The sequence below is a fragment of the Sturnus vulgaris genome, chromosome 5 (genome assembly GCF_052056855.1).
Source record: "Sturnus vulgaris isolate bStuVul1 chromosome 5, bStuVul1.hap1, whole genome shotgun sequence".
Lineage (NCBI taxonomy): Eukaryota > Metazoa > Chordata > Aves > Passeriformes > Sturnidae > Sturnus > Sturnus vulgaris.
The window spans coordinates 18,347,438-18,369,295 of NC_142247.1; the positions used below are offsets into that span (position 1 = coordinate 18,347,438).

The window sequence follows — 21,858 nt, forward strand, 5'->3', positions numbered from 1 at the left end:
TTCTTAAATGTAATGGGTGTGTGAAGCTATTAATTTCACTTCAGTGTAGCTGGCTTTTATGTTCTATTACCACAATTATGTTGCACAGTGATTCTAAGCCATTTCTTCTTTGTTTTCTTCCAGGCAGAAGAAAAGGCACATTCAGAGGTAAGAACTTTTCTTCATATTTATACTTCTGTATTGCCTTACATTATTTCATAGTTTATTGTTTACCTGCTTTAGCTAAACTGCATAGTTGGTGGGGAAAAATGCACCCTGTGTCTTTGCATCACATTTTAGGTATTGGTGAAAACCTAGTGCAGCTTTCAGTGTACTAGAAGGTGTTTTCTTAGCATTGTGCTGAACAAAGCCTCCTGACTGTCATTCTGAAAAGATGAAAAAGATGGCAGTTGAGTGGAGGAGTTGAGATAGGTCTGATTTCAGACTTAATACCTCTCTGTGCAGGATCTAAGGAATTGTGCAATTCAAGGTAAGGTGCTGCCTTTCAGGAGGAAAAACACTTCAAATGATCGCTTTGAACTTCTCTCCCTCACATTTTGCATTATATTAAATTTCTGAAACTGACCACTTTGATGGATTTTAGAGCAATGCAGATTGATTTCAGATATAAATCAAATTTGACGTGGAAAATAGCTTCTTTCTCCTCACAGTGTATAAGAATGGGAGACAAGCCTGGGTCAGCAGCTGGATACAATTACAGCCTTGCTCAAAATGAAGTCCTGGTTGTATTAAAAGGGCACCAAAGAGTAGCAGCAATAAAATACAGCACCGAGGGGTGCATTTCCACTTCACAGAGCTGCATGCCTTTCAACTCCTGCATTTATGCTGCTCCTATTTTTACTATTCTAATCAAAGAAAAAGTCAACAAAAAGATATTTTGAGGAAATTGAACAAATAAACATATCCTTCCCTCCTTGCTGCAGTATATTTCAATATCATTTTGTCTAAGCTCATATGTCTTAAAGTTAAAACAAAGGAGCTAATGAGGCATGCCATAGCTCAGTAGTGCAAATTACAATTCCTCATTTTATTGCTTTTATGTAGGGCTCTACATAGAGATTAAACAACATTTCTTTCCTATGTGTTTCTACGTGATGTTTTCTCAGAATCTGGGTCTGATTGAGATACTCTTATGAGCAGTACTTCATGAGATCTACCTTTGTGAATTTGCAAGAACATGATGAAAGTGTAGCTTAAGCTGGAATGTCAAATAATTTAATTTAAAAACCAAAGAGAAAACTTGGAAAAATTAAAGGGTCAGTCCAGGATAGAGAACATCTCCATAATCTGCCCCTGTTGCACTGAGCTAGTGTAAATGACTGAGCTATTTTTGTGTTGTACAGGAACATGTTAATGTTGCTTGTGCAATATTCCTGGTTGCTTTTCATGGGAGTCATAAAACTAAAGAACTGTAATAGTCTTTACTAGTGACCGTTACCTGTTCCCTTTCCTAGGTTGGTTTTACCCATTTTACCTCTCTAGTCTGGAATAGTTTGTCTGAATATGAAAGGCTCTTCAAAGTGAAACTCCATGTTCTGCTTGATTTCAATACAATGCCCAGAAGTCCCTGTAAGATTTCAAATAGGGTTAAATGAGCTTAAAATGATGTGCAAGCTTCATGCTAGGTATCTACCCTAGCTGACATGGAAACAGATATTTTTAATGATTCTGTTTTTCATTAAAGGATAAAGGAGCCTTGAGTTTATTTTCATGTCAAAAAGCACATTTAAAGCTACTTTTTTTTTTTAAGTTGGCAAGCAAGTTTTTGAATACTATATACTGTTTAAAGAGGTTGCATTGTTTGAATTTCAGGGACTGTAGGAAGCATGGGTTAGAGAAAAAAAATACTACTTTACCTCATCTAATTTTAGACATCCCTAAACAAAAAAATTGTGTCTGAGGTAGCCATCAAAGCCTTCTTCGTGCCAGGCAGCATGAGAGTACATTTTTCAAGTTATCTTACTCTAATGCAGACCTCTTTGGTTGCATTCTACAGTCAGGCACAGCAAACCTCACCCAAATGCACTCATGTTTCAAAACCTCAGGCCACATGGGTCTCCTTGATTGCACTAAAAATTTGGGATTTGGTAAATCCCATGACATTTTCCTTGCAAAAGAGGATAGTACATACAAAGTAATTAAGCATTTGCCCAAACGTGCTCCCTTAACTGGAACTCTGGATCATGCACTGACTGTTTGCGTGCTAGAAAACAGTTGGAGCAATACTAAGGGACAACATTTAATATTTAATAATTTATATTTCTGGATAGTTCTGAGATTAAAATCTGAAGTTAAATATTGTAAACCTCTTGGTGATCTCTCAATAAAGCATACAAACAACCACAACAGAAAAATAGATGAAATACTGACAGCAGTCTGTTGTTTCTCTAGCAAATTCAGAAACTACGGAGAGAGTTGGTTGCATCACAAGAGAAAGTTGCCACCCTTACTTCTCAGCTTTCAGCAAACGTAAGTATTTTTGTTTTTGATGATAAGTAGTATCAACAAATACATTACCAATAACTCTTACCCAACACATTTATTTATTTGAGGTTTTTTTTTCCAAGTTAATGATTTCATTAAAATTCGTATTGCCCCAGCTTCAAGTAGAAGAAATCTTGTGGAAATGGAAAGTAGACAGTGGAAATGGAGAATTTCCACACTTTGAATGTGACAGTCCTATCCTGTTCAGTTTCACCCTTTTCTCAGAATCAATTATGAAAAAGGCCAAAATTAGGGAGACACAACCAAAGAAAGGCATGATTTCCATATTCTAATAGAATTCATTAGAATTTCATTTCAAAATGACAAATCCTGCAAAATGCAGTCAGGTGTGAAGGGAAACTCAGTGTACAAATGTATATAGAATTTATATGCTACAAAAACAGTGCTTATATATAACTAATTAAAACTGAGCTATTTCACAGAGAGCTTCCTGGTGTTCCTTCCGATTCACATACATTGATAATATGAGTTATAGAACTGTTTTCTTAAAATAATGCCAGATATAGAATGTGAGCTACAATCCTATCTGGTCACTGTGGTTTCAAGTGAAATTACTGAACAATTTAGTACTGTGACTTTTAAATGCAATTCATGGTATAATTATTGTTACTACTGTGAGGAAAATCTGAGATGCTGTTAGAAGAATATATAATTTTGCAGTTCAAGAAAGCAGTTTCCTGATATCTTGGGCAACCCATAGAGTGCCTTTCTTTGAAGTGTAGGTGTCCTGAATGTTTAGATTTATAAATACTCCTGATTTTAAAGAAGTTATTTCATGTTGTGAGAAAACAATCTCTAGCTCTGTGAAGGCTGCTCGTTCATGTGTGACTTCTACACATGAAAATGTGGAAGAGCTATGCTTAACACTTTCTTCTCCGTTCAGATGGCTGCAGAGCACCTGTGGGTATTTGTACATCTGTAGCAGTGTAGGTTGCCAGACTCCTCTGAGTCCTGAGAATGAACTAGTGGATCAGATGATGTGGGACACTGAGATGTTTGTAAATTCAAAATCTGGATTCCGAGTTGGGTTATTCATTGGAGAATGTATAGCTGGAATAGCCAGCATATCTATATTGGGTATGGGGTTCCTTCACTCACACGTTTTAGACACTGACCTTCATCTTTACCAGTTTGGGCAGTTCTTCATTCACCTATCCTGAGAGCAAGAAACTAAAACTCACACTTAGAGGTCAGAAGAGCTAAATTAGCATGCTTTGGGTGGTTGTGTTTTCTAGTGAGTGTATTGTTCTCTGTAGGACACTTTTTTTTCAACCACAAATGCAGAGGTGCAGCAGCTCTGCATGGAAGCAAGGAGCACAGGGAGGTGATCCCTGGCTGGGCTTGTGACACAGCAAAAACACAGACGTGCTCACATCCACTCTGAGTGCCCTGGTGTTATCCAGTGGAGTTATCTTGATTCCAGCAAGCCCCTGATTTAATGAAAGATGTGTCTTCCCACAGTCAGAAGTTGGACTAGATGATCATTAAAAGTCCCTTTCAACCCAAATCTTTTCATGATTGTAAACAGAGGTGTCATATCACTAAAACTAAATTGTTTGCCTTTGGTGGGCTAGTGTTTAGTGCCTGTTCCAGGTGATAACTCAGGCCCTGGTACCACTCTTCTGTTTACTCTGCAGGCAGATAAACAATTTTCCCTTCTCTCCTTCCACTGACTCAGAACAGAAAACCAGCATATTCTTTCTAACTGCTGTGTTGAAAGGGAGAGCTGAAAGATTACTTAGTCTCCATTACTTTTCAGTCAACCCAGAAATGCTGTAGTCTATAACACAGCAACAAGTGCAGTAAGGTGAGGGTGTCAAAGCATTCTCTGCAGCTGAGGAAATGAAGCTGTTGTTTTGTTAGTTTGGACAAACTGTGTCCTATCTCTCCTCAGTCTTATTTGGAAGTCCTTCATATACCTCTGGCCACTATGTGTTTCTATTAAATAAACACTGTACAGGATGATTTTTAATCATTAAACATTATTTATTCTAGACAAATTGTCAAAGCCAGCTCCAAGTTTTAATCAGATCCGATCCATAATTCAAAGAAACTGAGTCAAGTTAAAAATGGGTATTTTGGCTTGGTTTTCACTCAAACTAAATCAGCTGCATGGGTAAGAAAATAAATTTGATCTGTATAAATCAGATTGGATTGTTGGAAATTTGTTCCTATATACTGCCTCTGGGCTTCTGAACAGATAGCAAGAATGCTTTTCTACTGATCTAACTGTAAGGACAATATTTTCAATAGGATAGCTAAAATAAATGCACAGATATCTGTTTTTCCTATCCAGAAGTACCACATTTGGTTAATTTAGTAATGTTCTTTTGACTGTTAAACACCTTCTAATCCATCTCCATGGAGATATTCTTTAAACTCTAAACCTATAAGCAACCCTAAGGCTGATCCATTTTGCACATGCATTTTTTAAATGATACAAGAGAAATCTTTCCCCTTGCCAAATCCCCAACATGTAGAAATTCCTTCAAAATTGAATTTTTCAGGAGCATGAAACTTAGAGGCTTCAAAATCTCCAGGCATGATCAAAATTATATTCACAATGAATACCATCTTAAAAGAAGATATTACTGGACATTGGGAGTAAATATTTTTGTCAGGATGCTTTCATGAGATACATACTTTAGAAAACCAAAAAACTGAAAAGTATTTCACAATAAACCTGGTACTGAATTTGTTCTCTGCTTTTCTGGTACAGAACTTGTAAGGTATTTAAAAAACACTTCCACATAAATCCAAACAATCAAAAGAGACTGCTTAAATGTTTTAAATGTCCTTCTGTCAATCCTTCAAGCACTTTATGAGAAGAAATTCTACAAAATATCTCTTAAACATCAGAAATAAAATCCAGCTTGAAAGCAGAGAATATATTCAACTATTTAATTGTGGTAGAACCACTGAAATTTAGTCTACTTTCAGAATTGATGTTTAAATGCCAGTTATTAAGTTCTTTTCCTAAAAATTATGAGAGTTATTAAACAACAATTTATTTAACTTGGCAAACTTATGGAAAACCCAGATGGCTTTCTAAATTTCATGAACTTGTCTGCCTTAGCAATGCATTCCTTGCATGTATTCCTTTATCATTTATTTTGTAGACTAACAGACATATTTCACCAGTCACTGCCTTTTAAAGGAGAAATATTCCTCATCACAAAATCTGGAATTTATTCTCAGAGAAGAAATCAAATATCTACATGGATAATACTACTGCGACCCTCATTTTGGGTCACATTTACTCATCAGTAAGGCTAAAAATTGAACAAACATTAAGCTTAATTCAGAAAAGTTTGATCATTGCCTGTCTTTGTCAATACATCTGTCTCTGGCAGACAGAGAAATGTATGAACAGAGTGTCTTTTGTGGTGCCTTTGCTAACCAGAAAAATGCTCTGTCCTTTCTGATGCTTTTGCTGCAAATGCATTCATCTGAGTTAGTCTTTAGTGTTAATCCTAAGATCCTTCTAATTTCCATACCTTCACTGTCTGAAAACAGACAGCCCTTTTTGCTTTGCTGTGGTCTGAAGAAGCAAGTTGTTGATAGCCACAAATCTTGTTCCTTCGTAGTTCATCTCGATGTGAATTTGTTGTTATTTCCCTTTGTAGAACTGAGCAAAAGTATTATACACGAGTGAAAAAAGAGCATTTTATTCAGCTCATTTCAACACTATTTGTGCCTTTCTTTGCTTCTTCACAGAAGACTATTCGTGACATTAGTACATAAATCACTAAAAGACTGGCAGTTTGAAACTTGACCTATTTGATTAAGCCTTTGCTTGATACATTATTTTATACCAAAATCCGTCAATTGGAAGTTACAGCATTTCTCAGGCATTATTGAAAACTCTGATAAAATTTTTCTTATTTGGTTTCATTTGTTGTTCAGGTTTCGTTGGCTGGACTCAAGTACTATGCTTGACTTCAGCAGTTTATTTCTTTTGATTAACCCCAAAGTGCCAAAGTATTTTGCCTGCATGTGATTAAATTCAAGCTGGGTCCAGCTGTCGTTTGTATGCTTAATTTACAGATTTTCTCTGAGATTCTCGCTTTACCCCTGGCATCTGTCTCAGTGTGGCTAAAGGCTAAATCTCAATATTAATTCAGAAAGGGCTTGTTTTCAGTGCAGAAAATGTCCAACCAGCAGACTCCGTGTGTGACTGACAAGGGCTCAAATTCCAGTGAGCAGCCTGACCCAGCCTGTTCAGAGGGACTTTGATCAGTGCTTTGTACTGTAGAAAGCTGAAAGGTGCATGCTTGCAAGCTGTAGTGGAGCCAGGATGCCAGTAGAAAGCAGAGGGGGTTTGCTGGCCAATGCTGTTGTTTGGCCAGCTCTGAACCACTACCCGACAGCCAAGCAGCAAGATGCTAGCAGGCAGCAAACAGAAAAGGTCACCAGATGTGCAGTTGCTGCTTGCAATCAGCCCGATCTCTTCTGGCCTTTCACACCTCCTTTCATTCAGCCATGTCAGGTGGGAGGAACTTTATTTATTTACCTTTGTTTTATAAATCTGAATGCCACAGGTCAAATCCCAAAGTGTGTTGGAAGACAGATGTTTCGTATGTGAATGTCATGCTCAGGATAGGCTGTAAAGATGAGAGCTGAGGTGTTTGGGGTTTGTCTGGCTGGGATAGTTTGCTAAGGAAATGTTTAAAATCAAATCTGTCATCTTAGCACTGAAGTCACTCCCTAAGCATACATCTCTTTGACTATTTCCAGTGGGCATTTCACATGTTAATAGAAGTCAAAATTAATTCATACATGAAGGACATCTGCAGATTAAGAGCTGTACATCTCTGTATCTAATATGTGTATCATGTTAATGATGGATATATTTTGCTGCAGTCATACTTCAAGTACGGCCCAGTTACTTAACTCTAATTCCAGGATGTCTTTTTTCAAGTACAAATACTGAATTTAATTGTGAAGACAATTTTTTTTATTTTAGATTGAGCATTATATAAAGCACATGTAATATTCAGGCTACTCTTTGAAGTATTTCAATGATGTCTGTACGCCAAGAATGAAACTACTAAAACCAACACAGAGACTTCTAAAGTGTGAGAGACTGACTGTATCCTAAAAAGAACAAACAAAATAATTCCTAAATATTTTTACAGGGATGAAAGAATGGAAACTTTTAGATAAATTAAACCATCCTCAGAAATTGAGGATTAACAATCCAATCAAAATAAATTACCAAATTTTTAAGTGCACAAAAAGTTTCTAATTAGAATTTTAAATTTCTGATGAATGTTATTAAAGACAGATACTTTCTCTTTCCTTTAATTGTTTTATGAATTTTTCTGCATTTAACTGTTTAAATGCGAAGCTTGATCTCAAATGGGAATATATGCATATACATATGTTTTATGTATACTTCAAGACACAAATAAGTATACTGATAATTTAGCCTTTTTCAAACTAAATTTTCTTATTTTGTTGTATAGTATTTCCATTGGCAAAATCTGCTTAAGTTTTCAAGTAGGAGCTCCCTAGACAGCTGAATAAATGAATGTTAGTTACCATGGAGAAAGACAGAACACTTTATTACTCTGAATGTAAAATTAATACTTCAGTAGAAGAGTCTGCTGTCTTGTAATAAACATTTAAAGTAACGAACAATGCAATTAAAAGGTTATTTTCTTGAATAGTTTTTGGTCAATGGGACTTTGAATTACATTTATTTATTATTAGCAAGTCAAGACCTAATAGTCTTTATTTGAAATGAATTAGGAAAAATGCATCATCTTGATCCAATTACATTTATGATGCAAAACGTTTGGGATAATATTCCAAGAAAGTAATGTACTTTGTCACTGGCTGAATTTTAGTAAGAATCCTTGTGACATGGCTGTCTTTCTCTAAAGGCTGTCAGAAAATAAGTTTCAGCGACTTTTGATGACATTTTTAATCCTGCTTTTTTGTACTTAATTTTTCCTGAAAGTTCTTTGTTCTCTGTTCACGTGCAATACAGGATGAAGTTGCATCTATGGAATAGAAAAATGCTTTGCACAAGTATGCATAGTTTGGTACCAAAGTACTGTGGTTATTACAGTCTAATTGCTGGAAAAGGACAAAAGCAATGCATAATTAAACAAATTATTCCTCTTTCAAGCTCTCGGTCCCCCCTGTAATTCTCAGAGTAAAGCAGAACCATGGGCCATCATCCAAGCCATGTATTTTTTATGGGGCAGGGAACAGTGAGCTCCATTAATTTCCTGTTAAACAAAAGTAATGAAGAGACATTTGGCTGAAATTCTGTTGTAGTGCATCTATTTTATCTCTGATAGTGTTCTAGGTCTGTGGTCATCGTCTTTGGAAATAAAACACCATAGATTAGTCTGGATTTTTTTTAACAGGTAGCTAATTAAAATAGTTAAAAGTACGTTTCAAAACCAGTTACTTTTACTTTCTCAGAGGAATAGAGTAGTAAAAACAACCAAAGGCTGTAGCATTTATTTACAGGTTTCCAGGTTCATTTTATCAAAGATTATAACTTCAAGATTTTAACCTAAGTTATAAACGTTAAAATAGGAATATATACAATTTCTAATTAATCTTTAAGAGATTGCCTATTTATCTAGTCTCATGTTTATCTGGAGTTATTCCTCGTGATGTGTGTCGTTTACCACAAGGATTATCCCCAAGATATCCCTGCAGATGCAGAAAGCAGGTAGATTGACCACTATATCCATAAATAATTAAGTATTTCTAAGTATATTAATAGTGTAGTTTACAAGGAGTAAACTTTTAGCAAGTTTAATAAGAATAAAATAAGGTGCTTTCAAGATACCTAAATATTTATAGCAATCCAAAATTATTTACAAAACACAAAAGTCACTCATCAGTATAACAGCCCTGAAGCAGACATGCAGAAGAAGCCCACTATGGTGTATATGATAATCTTCTATTTGAGGGATAATATACAGAGCAAGGGGGCAAGAAGCTCTTTTCCCTCTCCTAAAATGCAGAGCAAAATCCTTTTTGGACCATGTCTTTTCTGATTATACCTCGGATTCAGTACAACCACATACATTCAGGCAATTTCAATTATGCTTGTAAAAGCATGCAAATCTGCAACTGAAAAATTTGCCAGGCACTGTGTGTGCCTGCACTGCTATAATAAAAACTAAATTTCCTCAGTGAGGAAACTCAGTTAATCCATATGTGCATATAAATATGGTGGGTTTGAGTTATATTTGCAAGTGCCAATGTTTGGGGAGACCTTGTCTGTTACCACTTTTGAGATGGTAATGAGAAAATAAGCATTTCCTTATGCTTTTACTATTTGATGTTGGGAGAGAAATGGATGGAATTATATGGACTTCCTTAAAAATTAAACTTATATTTTCCCTTGGCTGTACAAGATGGCTTAGCATATTGGGATTTTTATGACCACTTGCTCTTCTTTGCCTACACAGCTCAATGCCAGTTAGATCTGATTAAATACTATTTGTATAAATTTAGCTTGCATGCAATGCAAGGTGCTGGTTGTTGAAAAAGAAAAAGAAGAGTGTTTTTAAATCTTTTGATCTGTTTCAATTTTATTGCCTTTCGTATTGAGAAGTACGACTTCCAGTATTCAAGATTTTATTTTATATATGTATTTGCACATATTATAAACGTTTATTTAAATATTTATAATATTTAAAAATATTTCTATTTTAAAAAATTATACACAAACAGGCATCAATATAATATTAATAGACTAAGCAATGACATTTTATAAGAGTAACTGTGATATTTTTTGTTTGAGGCCTGTTTGGTTTTTTTTTTCTGAAGTGTTCTATTTGTGAAGTTAAAATTTGCTTTTCAAGATAAAGTAGTTGAATTCCTGTTTTGAAGTGTCCAGTAATTGAAAATAATTGCTCCTGGACTTCTCTTTGGGAGCAGACTACTTTTGCCCAATATATCAGTAAACTTAAAGCTGAACATTAAATCCATAATTCATTTCCAGGCAGAGATACCTGAGCTAATTTCATTGGAGGCTAAAGAAGCCTGAGGAACGCTGGGTTCATTTGGCTGATTCATCTATCCAACTTAGCTCAGTCTGAGTTTAAACTAATATTAAAGAGCTGGAGAAAATGTACTTGCAGGAAAAACATACTTTAAAAAATCAAATAGATCTGGGAAAATTGCCTTATTATAATGACAAATGCTGTCTTTCTTTCACAGGCTCATCTAGTAGCAGCTTTCGAAAAAAGCTTGGGAAATATGACAGGCCGATTGCAAAGTCTAACAATGACAGCCGAACAAAAGGTAGGTTTATCAAAGCAGATGCTTCAATGCAGAAAACAGGCAGCAAATTATGTTAGAGTTTTATTTTAAAAAACACTTAAAGGAAACAGGGACATCTGTGACAATAAGAAAGATTTTTCTTTAATGGGTGCTGCAATCAAATTTTCATGAATGTCCAGCAGCATCTTTAGAAAACTATGCAGCATCAGGTTTACACAGATAGTGACATAAAATAGTTTGAAGATAAAATCTTTCGTTTCCAGAATTGAATTAAAATGTGTGACTTCACCTTTACTCCATACTGAAAGATCCTGTAACAACAATTTATCAGAAGCTGCTGCAGAGCTTCATTCCAGCCTCCCATCACCAGAATAATAGAATTACAGGAAACAAAGAAGTTTAAGTAGAGACAAAGAGCTCCGTTGAGCAGGTTAATGAAGGTTAGGCATCCTATCATAAGTAAACAGTTTTGTCTAATGGGGGAAAAAAAACTGTAACCTGATAGAAAGAAATTTTATTTAAGTCCTTTTACCAAACTCAGGATTAAGAGGCTGCTTAGCACCTTCCAGGATTGAACTTCTGCAACCGTTTACCCTTATGAATTTTGAACCATGTCCTATGAAGAGAAAAGCCTCCTTGAGCCAAACTGTGAACGAAACTTTATCTGTGAGCTGCTAGTCACCACTGGAGTCTGTAACTGTCTACAAAAATAACATTTCATAGTCTGCTTCAGCACCAACAGATGAAATGTGGCAAGACTCATTGTGAACTGGATAGAAAATATTTGTATTGCTTGCTTTTGTTTCATCTTATGTGAGGGAAAGAAAAAAGATCACAATCACAATGGAATTTTCTAAAAACCAAAACTTTTAACATTTCCTAAAGTATAATTCCATCAGAAGGTTTTATTTTGAGAAGGGGTTAAGCAGTGACATTAAGACAGATCATCTTCAAATCTTTCCCAAAAGATTTAGAATTTATTATTTTCCTTCTTTTCTCTATTGTTAGGTTTAAATTCCTTTAACCTTAATTGTATAAGTACAGACTGGAAGAACAGGGAGTAATAAATGAAATATTGCTTATGAAAGCAATAATAAAAGATATTTTTTAACAAAAATCAGCTATGCATTCTAATACAGAACTTCCTGCATTCAAGTGGAGTAATTTTACTTCAACTTGCAGGACAATTTATATTGAACAGGGGGTTTTTAATTAAATTAGTATTTAATAAATTAAGTCTTTTGAATTCATCCATTAAACAATAGGCTCACATATTAAAGGATGTACTTCAAATGTTTTCATTGTCTTTTGCAATAAAGTCATTGAACTTTTCTTAATTTTATATTAAATAGCCGATTGAGATCCTTTTTAGATTACTCCTTATTTAAAATGTTTTCTTCTTAAAAATAGCATTATTGCTTTATGTAGAAGAAATTAAAAAGAATATGTTAGTTAACTTTAATATCTTTGGGGAGAAAGTATGCGTTCTTTTTATTGTTGCCCTTATGTTCACCCAAGCAGTCCTATGATCATTAATTTGAACACTCTTCTCTTGTAATTTTTTCTTCTAGTTTAGACAAACATTGTTCTTTTGCCATTATTTTGATCTCTCTTTGTTCTTCCCACAGGAATCTGAGCTTATAGAGCTAAGGGAAACAATTGAAATGCTGAAAGCCCAGAATTCTGCTGCACAAGCTGCTATTCAAGGAGCCTTGAATGGCCCTGATCATACCCATAAAGGTACGGGTTTGTCATTATCAAAATAAATGTGGAATTTCTCCCCAGGAAAAAAAAAAAAGCTAAGTCACTACTTTTCTGTTGTTTGGGAACTCTGTTGCAAAGCAAAGCACATTCTGAAGGAAATGGTGGGCATACTTGTGGTATTTCCAGAGCTGGAAACCTTGCACAAGTTTCCTGTCCACCAAAGCTCCTGGAGCTTTATCTTCCTAGAGCTGGGTGGCCAGGAATTGATCAAGAGTTAACTGTGTCCCTGCAATTGACTAATGAAGTGTGTGAAGACACAAGTGAAGTCTTACAGTATAACATGATTATAGCTTGGGAACCCAATCAAAGTTGCAGCTTTGTAAATTTGGTGTTCTCGTTCATAAAAGGTGGACTGACAACAGCTCAGCTCCTTCATGAAGTGCTAAATCAGTGCAGGAAAGCAGGTTTTAAATTCCAGATGTCGGATTAATTGCAGCTAGGCAGGTATTGCATGATCAATATTTACTTCAAAAGTGCCTGCTGATAAGCAACAGCAAAGGAATTACTTGAAAAAAATAATCATGGTATTCGTTTTTGAGACTGTTATTGATCTTCCATTAGAGAGGTCATTATTTAGGTGTTTGCCTTAAGGTCATTTCACTGCATGACTTGAGTGCAGCAAAACAAATTTCTAGGAAGTAGAAAATAATCTAAAAAGTAATTTCTCTTGGTATTAGTGGGCGTGTTCTGCAAGAATAATTTCCAGTGATTAAGATATAGTTATCAGAGACTTCTAAGAAATTGAAACTCAGAAGCCTCACCAACCATTTTTAATATTCTCCACTTCCTGGTTATTTTGTTTCATTCATTTTTAATGAACTCCTGACTGTTTCTTTCCATCATGGTACATTAGGAGGTAGCATCTGAACACTGATTAGGGCTGCTACAAGTTGAGTAGTGCCTACACTCCTCAGAACTGTAATACGTGTGGCACTGATATGTCAAGTAATCCATGTGCTCAGCTATGAGGATACATGCATTGAGGTGCATGCATTGCTTTGAAGGGTCATTGCCTTCGGGGGAAAAACAGCCTAGTTTGGGGAAGCACCTGAGTGTTGGATTAATTGTATGCATCCCCCTCAGTCTCTATCTGGTTTCTCACAGGCTTCAACAGCTTGAATCTGAGCCACTGCAAGCATCAATGCCATTTATGTTCATTTAGACTGCCTTTGAGGAGGCAGATGCTACATAAATATAAGAATTATTATTATTATTATATTGAAACAGAAACAGATTTCACAGTAACTTCTTTCCTTTAGATTTACGTATAAGGCGGCAACATTCTTCAGAAAGTGTTTCCAGTATCAACAGTGCTACAAGTCATTCAAGTATTGGTAGTGGTAATGATGCTGATTCCAAAAAAAAGAAAAAGAAAAACTGGGTGAGTACTCAGCAGGTTTAAACCTGCTCTTTTAGCTATTATGTCATTTCCTAGTGTCTGAGTAACATAATGGTCCATTTTATCTACAATGTTCTTGTGGGGCCAGATGGATATTGAGAAATTCATGTGTATCCATACTGTGACACTACCAGCAAACGAAAAATTGTTGAATATCAGCAGGGTTTTGTTTGCATAACTCAGAGTAATTAAAACAAAAGTACGAGCAACAAAAACAACAATAAAAAAACAACAACAACATCAATTTAAAATAGCTGTTGTGACCAAAACCACCTCTGGGACACATTGAAACCCTGTTTGATTTTTCTTCAGTTGGAGTTTTCTTCAAAAGCTTGACTCAAATATATTACCCAGCTATGGAGGAATTATAAATCTGTTAAGAATTCTCACTTAAAAATAGTACGGTGTTTAAAGAAATTAAGATGTTTCTCAACCAGAACATACAAATACCACATACTGCTAAAGATTTAATTAAATACTTTCATTAAAAGAATCAGAAAATATGTTTTTATTGTTTTAAAAATATTATTTGCATAAACATTTGTTTTAAATTACTGATGAGCCTTTATTCCCTTGATTTGTAATTCCACACTCTTTCATGTTTCTGCAAGGTGAACTCTAGAGGAAGTGAGGTGAATATAAACCATGGAAAAGTTGGCATGTATCTATAAAAAACCCTATCTTGGCATGATTGCTATTTATTTTGGCAGTAGGCTTTTATACCTTCTAAAACCAGATTATCCTCTATGTCTTCTCAGTTTGTCTTTATTCATTTTAATCTCAAAGTTTAGGCTATAGAAAGGGGGAGTGTAGCCAAAATCCATTTCTTTCTCATCAGGCATCATGAACTGGAAAGGACTTAAATATTGTTTCTCATTAAGATCAGTGGTCACACTCCCCACTCTCCAATTATACCATGAGAATAATGGGTTTGAAGTCCTCATTTTTTTCATAGAGGAACCAGCTGGTCATTGTGTTCCGTACAGTTTTGATCAGAACAATTTTCTGAAAAAGATAATAAACCCTGTATTTTTCTTAAGATGAGTAAGTTCTGTATTTAGACAAAGGTGTGAAGAAATGAGCTAGTTAATTTTAACTGCAGACAAAACTCTTGTCATCCTGGCTTCTGAAATAAATGGCTCTTTGGCTATTCTGTCCCTTTTCAATACTGGATACAAACTTCTAGAGGGAAAATGCTTGTACTTTCAGAGATCTTACCATTCTAAAGGAAACTGCAGCAAACAGTATATACCTTTCAGCTAACATTCTTCTCAATAGTACAACTAGGCAAACCTCATGTCCCAGCTTAGATCCTCCTGATTGTGATCCAAATCATAGCATTTGCATAGTTTGACCATTCAAAGTTTTAATGGGGAAAATAAATTGGCAAACCCTGTAAATTGGACTTGTCTTTTGATTTCGGCATTTAGTTCTGCCTGTACCTGGATGCAAAGTGGTTATTTAAAGCCACCCCTTGAAGGGAATGCCGTAGGAATGGGATTCCACTGGGGCTTAATGGCTTTAAATGAGCACCACCACCCTCCCCAGAGCTGTACCACTCCGTCCTGCACTTTTTCCATAGCATTACTTTTGCATTGCGCTGGATTAATAAAGTCAAAACAAAGCATTGTATCATGTTTTTAGAGATACTGAGTTGCATATGTTAATACCTTGCTTCTGCATACTGACCTCAGGCAGTGGCTAGGATGGCATCTGCAAACTAACTCTTCAAAACATGAGCTGCACACAAAGTGCTGTGATGAGGAAAATAATCTTGTTCTGTATTTGTTTTCCAGCTAAGAAGCTCTTTCAAACAGGCCTTTGGAAAGAAAAAGTCCACGAAACCTCCTTCCTCACATTCAGACATAGAAGAGCTGACAGATTCCTCTCTTCCTTCCTCGCCTAAGTTGCCCCACAGCTCAGGAGAGTGTGCAGCAACATCGATGAAGCCATCACAGTCAGCATCTGCGTAAGTGTCTCTCTTGGCAAATGGGATGGGCTGGGAAACAGACCTCCTCCAGTGGGGCCATTTGCACTTCAGAAACCATTGTCAGCAGCTGTGATCTTTTAATCCTGAGCTCCATCCATTTACCAGCTTTCTCCTGAGTTTCACCATTTATATTCTGGTTCTGCAGCAGCTCTTTATTCATAATCTTTCCTCTTTTCACAGACTTTATCCAAAATCACCTAGCTATACTAACTTCCAAAAGCTTATGTTGTGCTCTCCCTGCACCATTAGCAACTCTATTGTATCCACTTTGTAAAGGCCAAATGCTGAAGTTTCATTACAGTCTAAAAATGTAATTTTTTTTTTCCAGGTGGCTATGAGTTTTTACAGTATACTCATTCCTCCTGTTATTACTTTATCTACTTTGTAGCTACTAATGTATATAATCTTTAATTTATTTCCCCTCTTTTATAATCTTGGATTTTTTGTGGGATTTTACTTTTATATCTTATTCAAATCACCTCCCTTAAGGTTTCAGGTCTGAGAACAAGACATCAGTCAACAGCTGTCCCATTTCTTCAATATCTTTTTAATATCTGTTATGTTCTTATAGAGTTCCCAGCTCTTATTCATATTCCTCTGCTTTTTTTTTTTTTCATTCTGCTAAACTTGTATCTCTTTCTAATATGGGGAAATCTACCTCTTCGAACCAAAAAAATGCCTACTACTAATGCTAGCCTTACTTTCCTTCTAATTGAGATTAATCAGGTCACAATTACTCTTTCTTAAGGCACTGAAGGAATTTTAGTCTCGTTACTGTTTTATTAAATAATAAATTGAATATGCATGGAAATAAAATTTCATATTTTATTTGCTTAGCATAGGTAGGTATGGACACATCACAGAAAGAGCTGTAACATAATATTTGGGAAAAAAAATCCTAGTGTATTGCTTTATTAAATTTTAATCACATTTTAAAAACTTGTGCATGCTTTGAATGATATTCATTATTTTTCTTCCACTATTTGACATATGTTTTATTTGCCATGAAGTTCTTCATCTTCCTTTAGCTTATGATTTCTTCATATGTTTTCTTGACCATGTCTCGTGTTCTAAACCATTACCTTTACTTTCTTCCAATTGCATCTGTCTAATACATGTGTGTGCAGGTCCTCTCTAGTCTGGGCATCAAAGAAAAGGCAAAACGGTCGTGTGGTCTACAAGCATAGATCCCGGTAAAACTGAGTGTGGGGCATGGAGTTGTATACCCAACTGCTGACCTGAAGAGTGCTGCATCTTCTTTCCCAAAATGCATTTGCATGCATTCTGGCAATTAAATGCTGACCTTTGTTTTTCTTTTTTTTTTTTTTTTTTTCTATTAGCAGTAATAATCGCAATAATAATACTTATTTTCATGAAATACTTTTCATATCGAGATTTTTCTGCCAATATTAACTATTTATAGTCACAGTAATAAAGAACAAATAACATTTACTGAATTGACTGGAAATACTGCTTAGTGTAACAATATAGCCAAAATTCATTCAGTGTTTTATTTTCCACTGGTGATGATGATACAAAGAGACAAAACAGTCTGACATGAGAGCTGTGGATCCCTGAGTGAGTCATGTTTCAATCTTCTCTTACAATGTAATGGTTTCTTCCCATAAGATAAGTGTTCATGAAAAATAAGCACATGGTAATCTAATCTTCAAGGGAAAAAAAACAAAACTAAACCAACCTACATTATTTCATACATCATACATTACAAAATGACAGACTATAGGCAAAACATCAGCCATCAAAAATCAAAGCCATTACAGATTGAAGTCTTCTAGACCATAAATTCAAGGACTGTCCCTCTGTGCAATATTCAAATCAGAGAAAAATATTGATGCCTGTCAAATAATAAATGCCAGCAGTACAGTTTAATCGCCACACTTCAGTTCTGATTACTGTTACATGGAGAAATCATAAACTTTGCATCAAAGAAATTATGTGAGTATAAAATCCAGTTAAAATCAATGGATAATACACACTCAAGAAAAGATACCTGAAAAGTAGTTAAGAATTTGTTTTTCACCATAGTGAGCTAAACTAAAAAGCTATAAAACAATATGATCACTTCTTCTGGAGAGGGCTTTTTTTCCTTTTTTAATTTGCTATTTGATCATTTTCATGTTTCTTTGATAAGTTTTTTTCTTCACTCATAGGTTTCACCAGCAGCAAGCATTTTTCTGTTCTTTGATATTTAATAATGACACTGCTTTGGGGAGACAACCTTCCTTTAATCTCCTGCCTGTTTCCTGCTCCTCTTTAGGATCTGTGAGTGCACAGAGGCAGAGGCTGAAATTATTCTTCAGCTAAAAAGCGAGCTGAGGGAGAAGGAGCTAAAATTAACAGATATTCGTCTGGAAGCCCTGAGCTCTGCGCACCATCTGGATCAGATCCGGGAAGCCATGAACCGCATGCAGGTCAGTGCAGTAGCTTAAATGCTAACAGAGATGCACACCAAAGGTATGACTGGTGTATTTCCTTCCCCAGTACTTTATTTCAGGCACCAAAAAACTGTCAATACAAAGTAAATTGCTGGATTGACAGTACTTCTGAATGATGGGTATGATAAGTGTTCATCTTATAAGTAAGACATTTTTAGCATATATATTAATAGCTAAAATGTGTTTAAGAGATATGGACGAAGACATAATCCCTGCCCAAAGGATATTTATTATCTCAAGCCTATGACTGGTGTAAGCAACATGACAGAGAAGCAGATCAAAAAGTGATTTCTACAGCATTTTAAATCCTTGAGCCATGGAGGGGCCAGGGTGTTATGTGCATACTCTTTCATCATTTCTGATTCCTAACTCAGTTACAGCTTGCCAAGGCAAAGAACATAAAATTGAACTAATTACTGTATCCAACATCATAAAATGTTGCTACAATATTTTGTTACACTGCTCCAATTCCTTCATGAACACATTTTTCATTAGAAGATTTTCCCTTTCCTGAAGCTGAATGGCAGCATTCTTCAGTGGAGCACAGAGCTTTATGGGTCTCGACTCTGTTGCTTATGTGCAAATGCCCAGTATCATGGTGGGTGCTCAAAAGTATCTATAATATCCACACAGTATAACATAGAGTATAGCATGCTGTCCTTCAGCAGAATTGGGCCCTTCTGGAATGGCAGCTAAGATACCTACATCATCCCTGAAGGCACTGTAAATCTGTGTTTGGGGAAGAGAATCAAGGCCATGTGTTGGGGATTCAGGTTGAGACAGGGTTGGCTACATTTAAAAGTCTAGGAATGAGCTGCATGAGAATCTTCTGTTGTAGTCAATCGAGTTTTAGTCCTGTAGTAGTGAGGGCTAAAGAGCTATCCTAAAATTACCCTGAGATAGGTACAGAAGGTGAAATGCAGTTCTTTGAGCATAGGCACTTCTTACCATTTGAACCAGCCTCAAGTATTTGCATCTGCACAGGACATTTGGGTTTAGCATTCTTCCATGGAAGACCATGTTTGTCACGCCACTGGGAACCCACACTTGCTGAGCTCAATCAAGCCCAGTGTCTTGCCAGCTGAATTGCTGTGTGTTGGGTGCTTAGGTCAGGTGCACCTTTCTTTAGGCATTTCTGTGTAGATTCCCATAGCACCTGATTTCATAAGTACAGAAATGGTGTGCTTGATGTCTTTTCTAGACCTCTTTGTTTAGACAATGCCTGTATCAGTCTCAGCCAGATCTTTAAACATCTATGGTACCTGCCATCCTCCCAGGTGCTCACACCACTAGGTGCCAACATTACTGTGGGATATTTGGCTGAAGTTCAATTAGAGGAAGACTTATCAAGAATTGGTCCCTAAATATGGTTTCTTTTGTCCAGACATAAGTAAGACATAAGTGATCTCGAGTCACTGAAAGGTTTTAAGGAACTATGAGGAATAGAATACAGTTAATTGCAGTGGTGGAGAAAAGGATTTGAAGGTTTATCATCTGATTGCAGAGGGAGGAGTCTGCTGTAGGCACAGTTCTCCAAAGTCTCAACTTTCTCAAATCTGGGCAGAGGCAACTAGCTGAGATGCTGTTACTAGCAATCTCCATTTCTGAAGTTCACCCAAAAGAACAGGCAGCTGCTTTGCAGTTGCCAAGCTGTGATATTTTAGAGGATTGATGAGGATTGGTAAGGGGAAAAAATAGGACTGGTGGAAGTGATACATGAATACTTTTAGATTTAAAGCATCTTAGAAACCTAAAACTAAGGTGAATTGAAGACTGGTAAGAGCTGCGTAAATAATCAGCATAAATTGCAGAGTGGCTCCCGATTTGAACCCTAGACTAAACTGATACACACATCTACTATCTTCTGTTACTGTTATGCTTGTTTCTCCATTCCCTTTCACCTCTCCTCACCCTTGTGTATGTGATCTAATCTTTTTGTTGCTGTAGTAGGGGTTTTTTATTATGCTATCTTACATATTGTATAATATAGCTATGCAGCCTCCATAAAAATATGAGACTTTTAGGAGGGTGACAGTGAATGTAGAATTAAATTTGATGTGCAGAACCATCTGCAAGAATAAGCAGTTACTTTGTAATGTGCTTTGTAAAGTGACTGGAAGCTAGATTTAGCTGGTACCAGACTGTTCTCAGGCTAAGTTTTCATTTTATTATTGTACATTCAGTAATCACTTGGCACCACAGAGGATTTAGCTAAGAAAATTCCAGTTGTTCTGATTCATCTGTCACTTTCTGTTTCATCAGAGAGAATTTGCTCGCTGCTATGTGAACAATCCTGTGTTTGAATGATCAAAAAGTCTTATTTGATAGCAAGAAGGGTTATGAAACTTTTAAACTATCAATTTCTAATTTTTCATTTTTAATTTAATTTCTCTGTGAAGTTACTGCTTACATTTTATTTTCAATGACAGTAAAAATTTTCTGTGACTTTAGAAACATTGAAATATTTTGTAACTTTCTTAACTGACCATTACTTGAGGTATTTGAAAATAGAAAGTAGCTGAAAAAAATGGGGATAGCTGGGAAAATTCTAACCACACTCACATTATGGTCAAATGTACTATAAGCACAAGAGCTTGAAGTTTGTATTGTTTAGGATCTATCTTGAGACAAAAGCTAAAACAAGGTTATTGGGGGTTTTCCTTCATTTAAGTAAAGGCAATCCAGTTTTCACTGTATTATATTTCTGTTGTGAAAGTGGTAAACCAGTTAACTGATCAGGGCAACAGCATCACCAAACTGGCCACCAACATTGGTTTTCCAAAAGAATAACCTCCTGTACTTTTGTGCTGATTTCTTTTGTATATAGAATGAAATTGAGATATTGAAAGCTGAGAATGATCGCTTGAAGGCAGAGACTGGAAACACTGGAAAGCCTGCCCGGCCTTCATCAGAGTCCTCAAGCAGCACATCATCTTCTTCATCACGGCAGTCACTAGGACTTTCTCTGAACAATTTAAACATCACAGAATCTGTTACATCAGGTAAACGTACTTTGGGCACATGCACGCCTCAGCAGTTACTAAGAGTTTTTCAGCCCCTTGATGGGCTACGTAGGAGAAGCATGACAGGAAATTAAAACACGTCATATCATCCAGGTTAACCTCAGATATACGTTCAGTAACAGAGATGAGGAAGAATGCTAGTGGTCACATCTGAAATGTAGCTTTTAGAAGCCCCTGAACAGCAGTAACAGACTGTTCAATATGTTTGCTTTGTTCCTAGCTATGACACTCTCTGCCAATGTAGTTTACAATACTCTTTGGTCATCCAGTTTACAATTTCTTTGAAAATAAATATCTGTTGAAGTATATATGACAACTGTATTAATATATTCTCTTGTCCATATGGGACAAATATGAGTATAATATGTGAAACTTTCTTCTTTTGGTTTGCAGATCTTTGGTCATTCATTTAGCTCACTTAACTTCGTATTTGCAGCTAAGGCAGAAGGTGGTCTCAGTTAG

The 21,858-nt window shown here is 36.0% G+C and overlaps 1 protein-coding gene across 9 annotated transcripts in view; it reads left to right on the top strand.

Moving 5' to 3' along the window:
• The window catches only part of NAV3 (neuron navigator 3), a 510,531-nt gene that overhangs the window by 471,005 nt on the left and 17,668 nt on the right, over positions 1 to 21,858 (top strand). For all 9 annotated transcript variants that reach the window (XM_088164978.1, XM_088164973.1, XM_088164974.1 and 6 more), the window contains 8 exons: positions 124 to 147; positions 2,392 to 2,469; positions 10,702 to 10,785; positions 12,393 to 12,504; positions 13,788 to 13,909; positions 15,724 to 15,896; positions 18,196 to 18,349; positions 21,201 to 21,375. In XM_088164978.1, the coding sequence (XP_088021104.1) occupies positions 124 to 147; positions 2,392 to 2,469; positions 10,702 to 10,785; positions 12,393 to 12,504; positions 13,788 to 13,909; positions 15,724 to 15,896; positions 18,196 to 18,349; positions 21,201 to 21,375 (922 nt within the window). The remainder of the gene's footprint in view (positions 1 to 123; positions 148 to 2,391; positions 2,470 to 10,701; positions 10,786 to 12,392; positions 12,505 to 13,787; positions 13,910 to 15,723; positions 15,897 to 18,195; positions 18,350 to 21,200; positions 21,376 to 21,858) is intronic.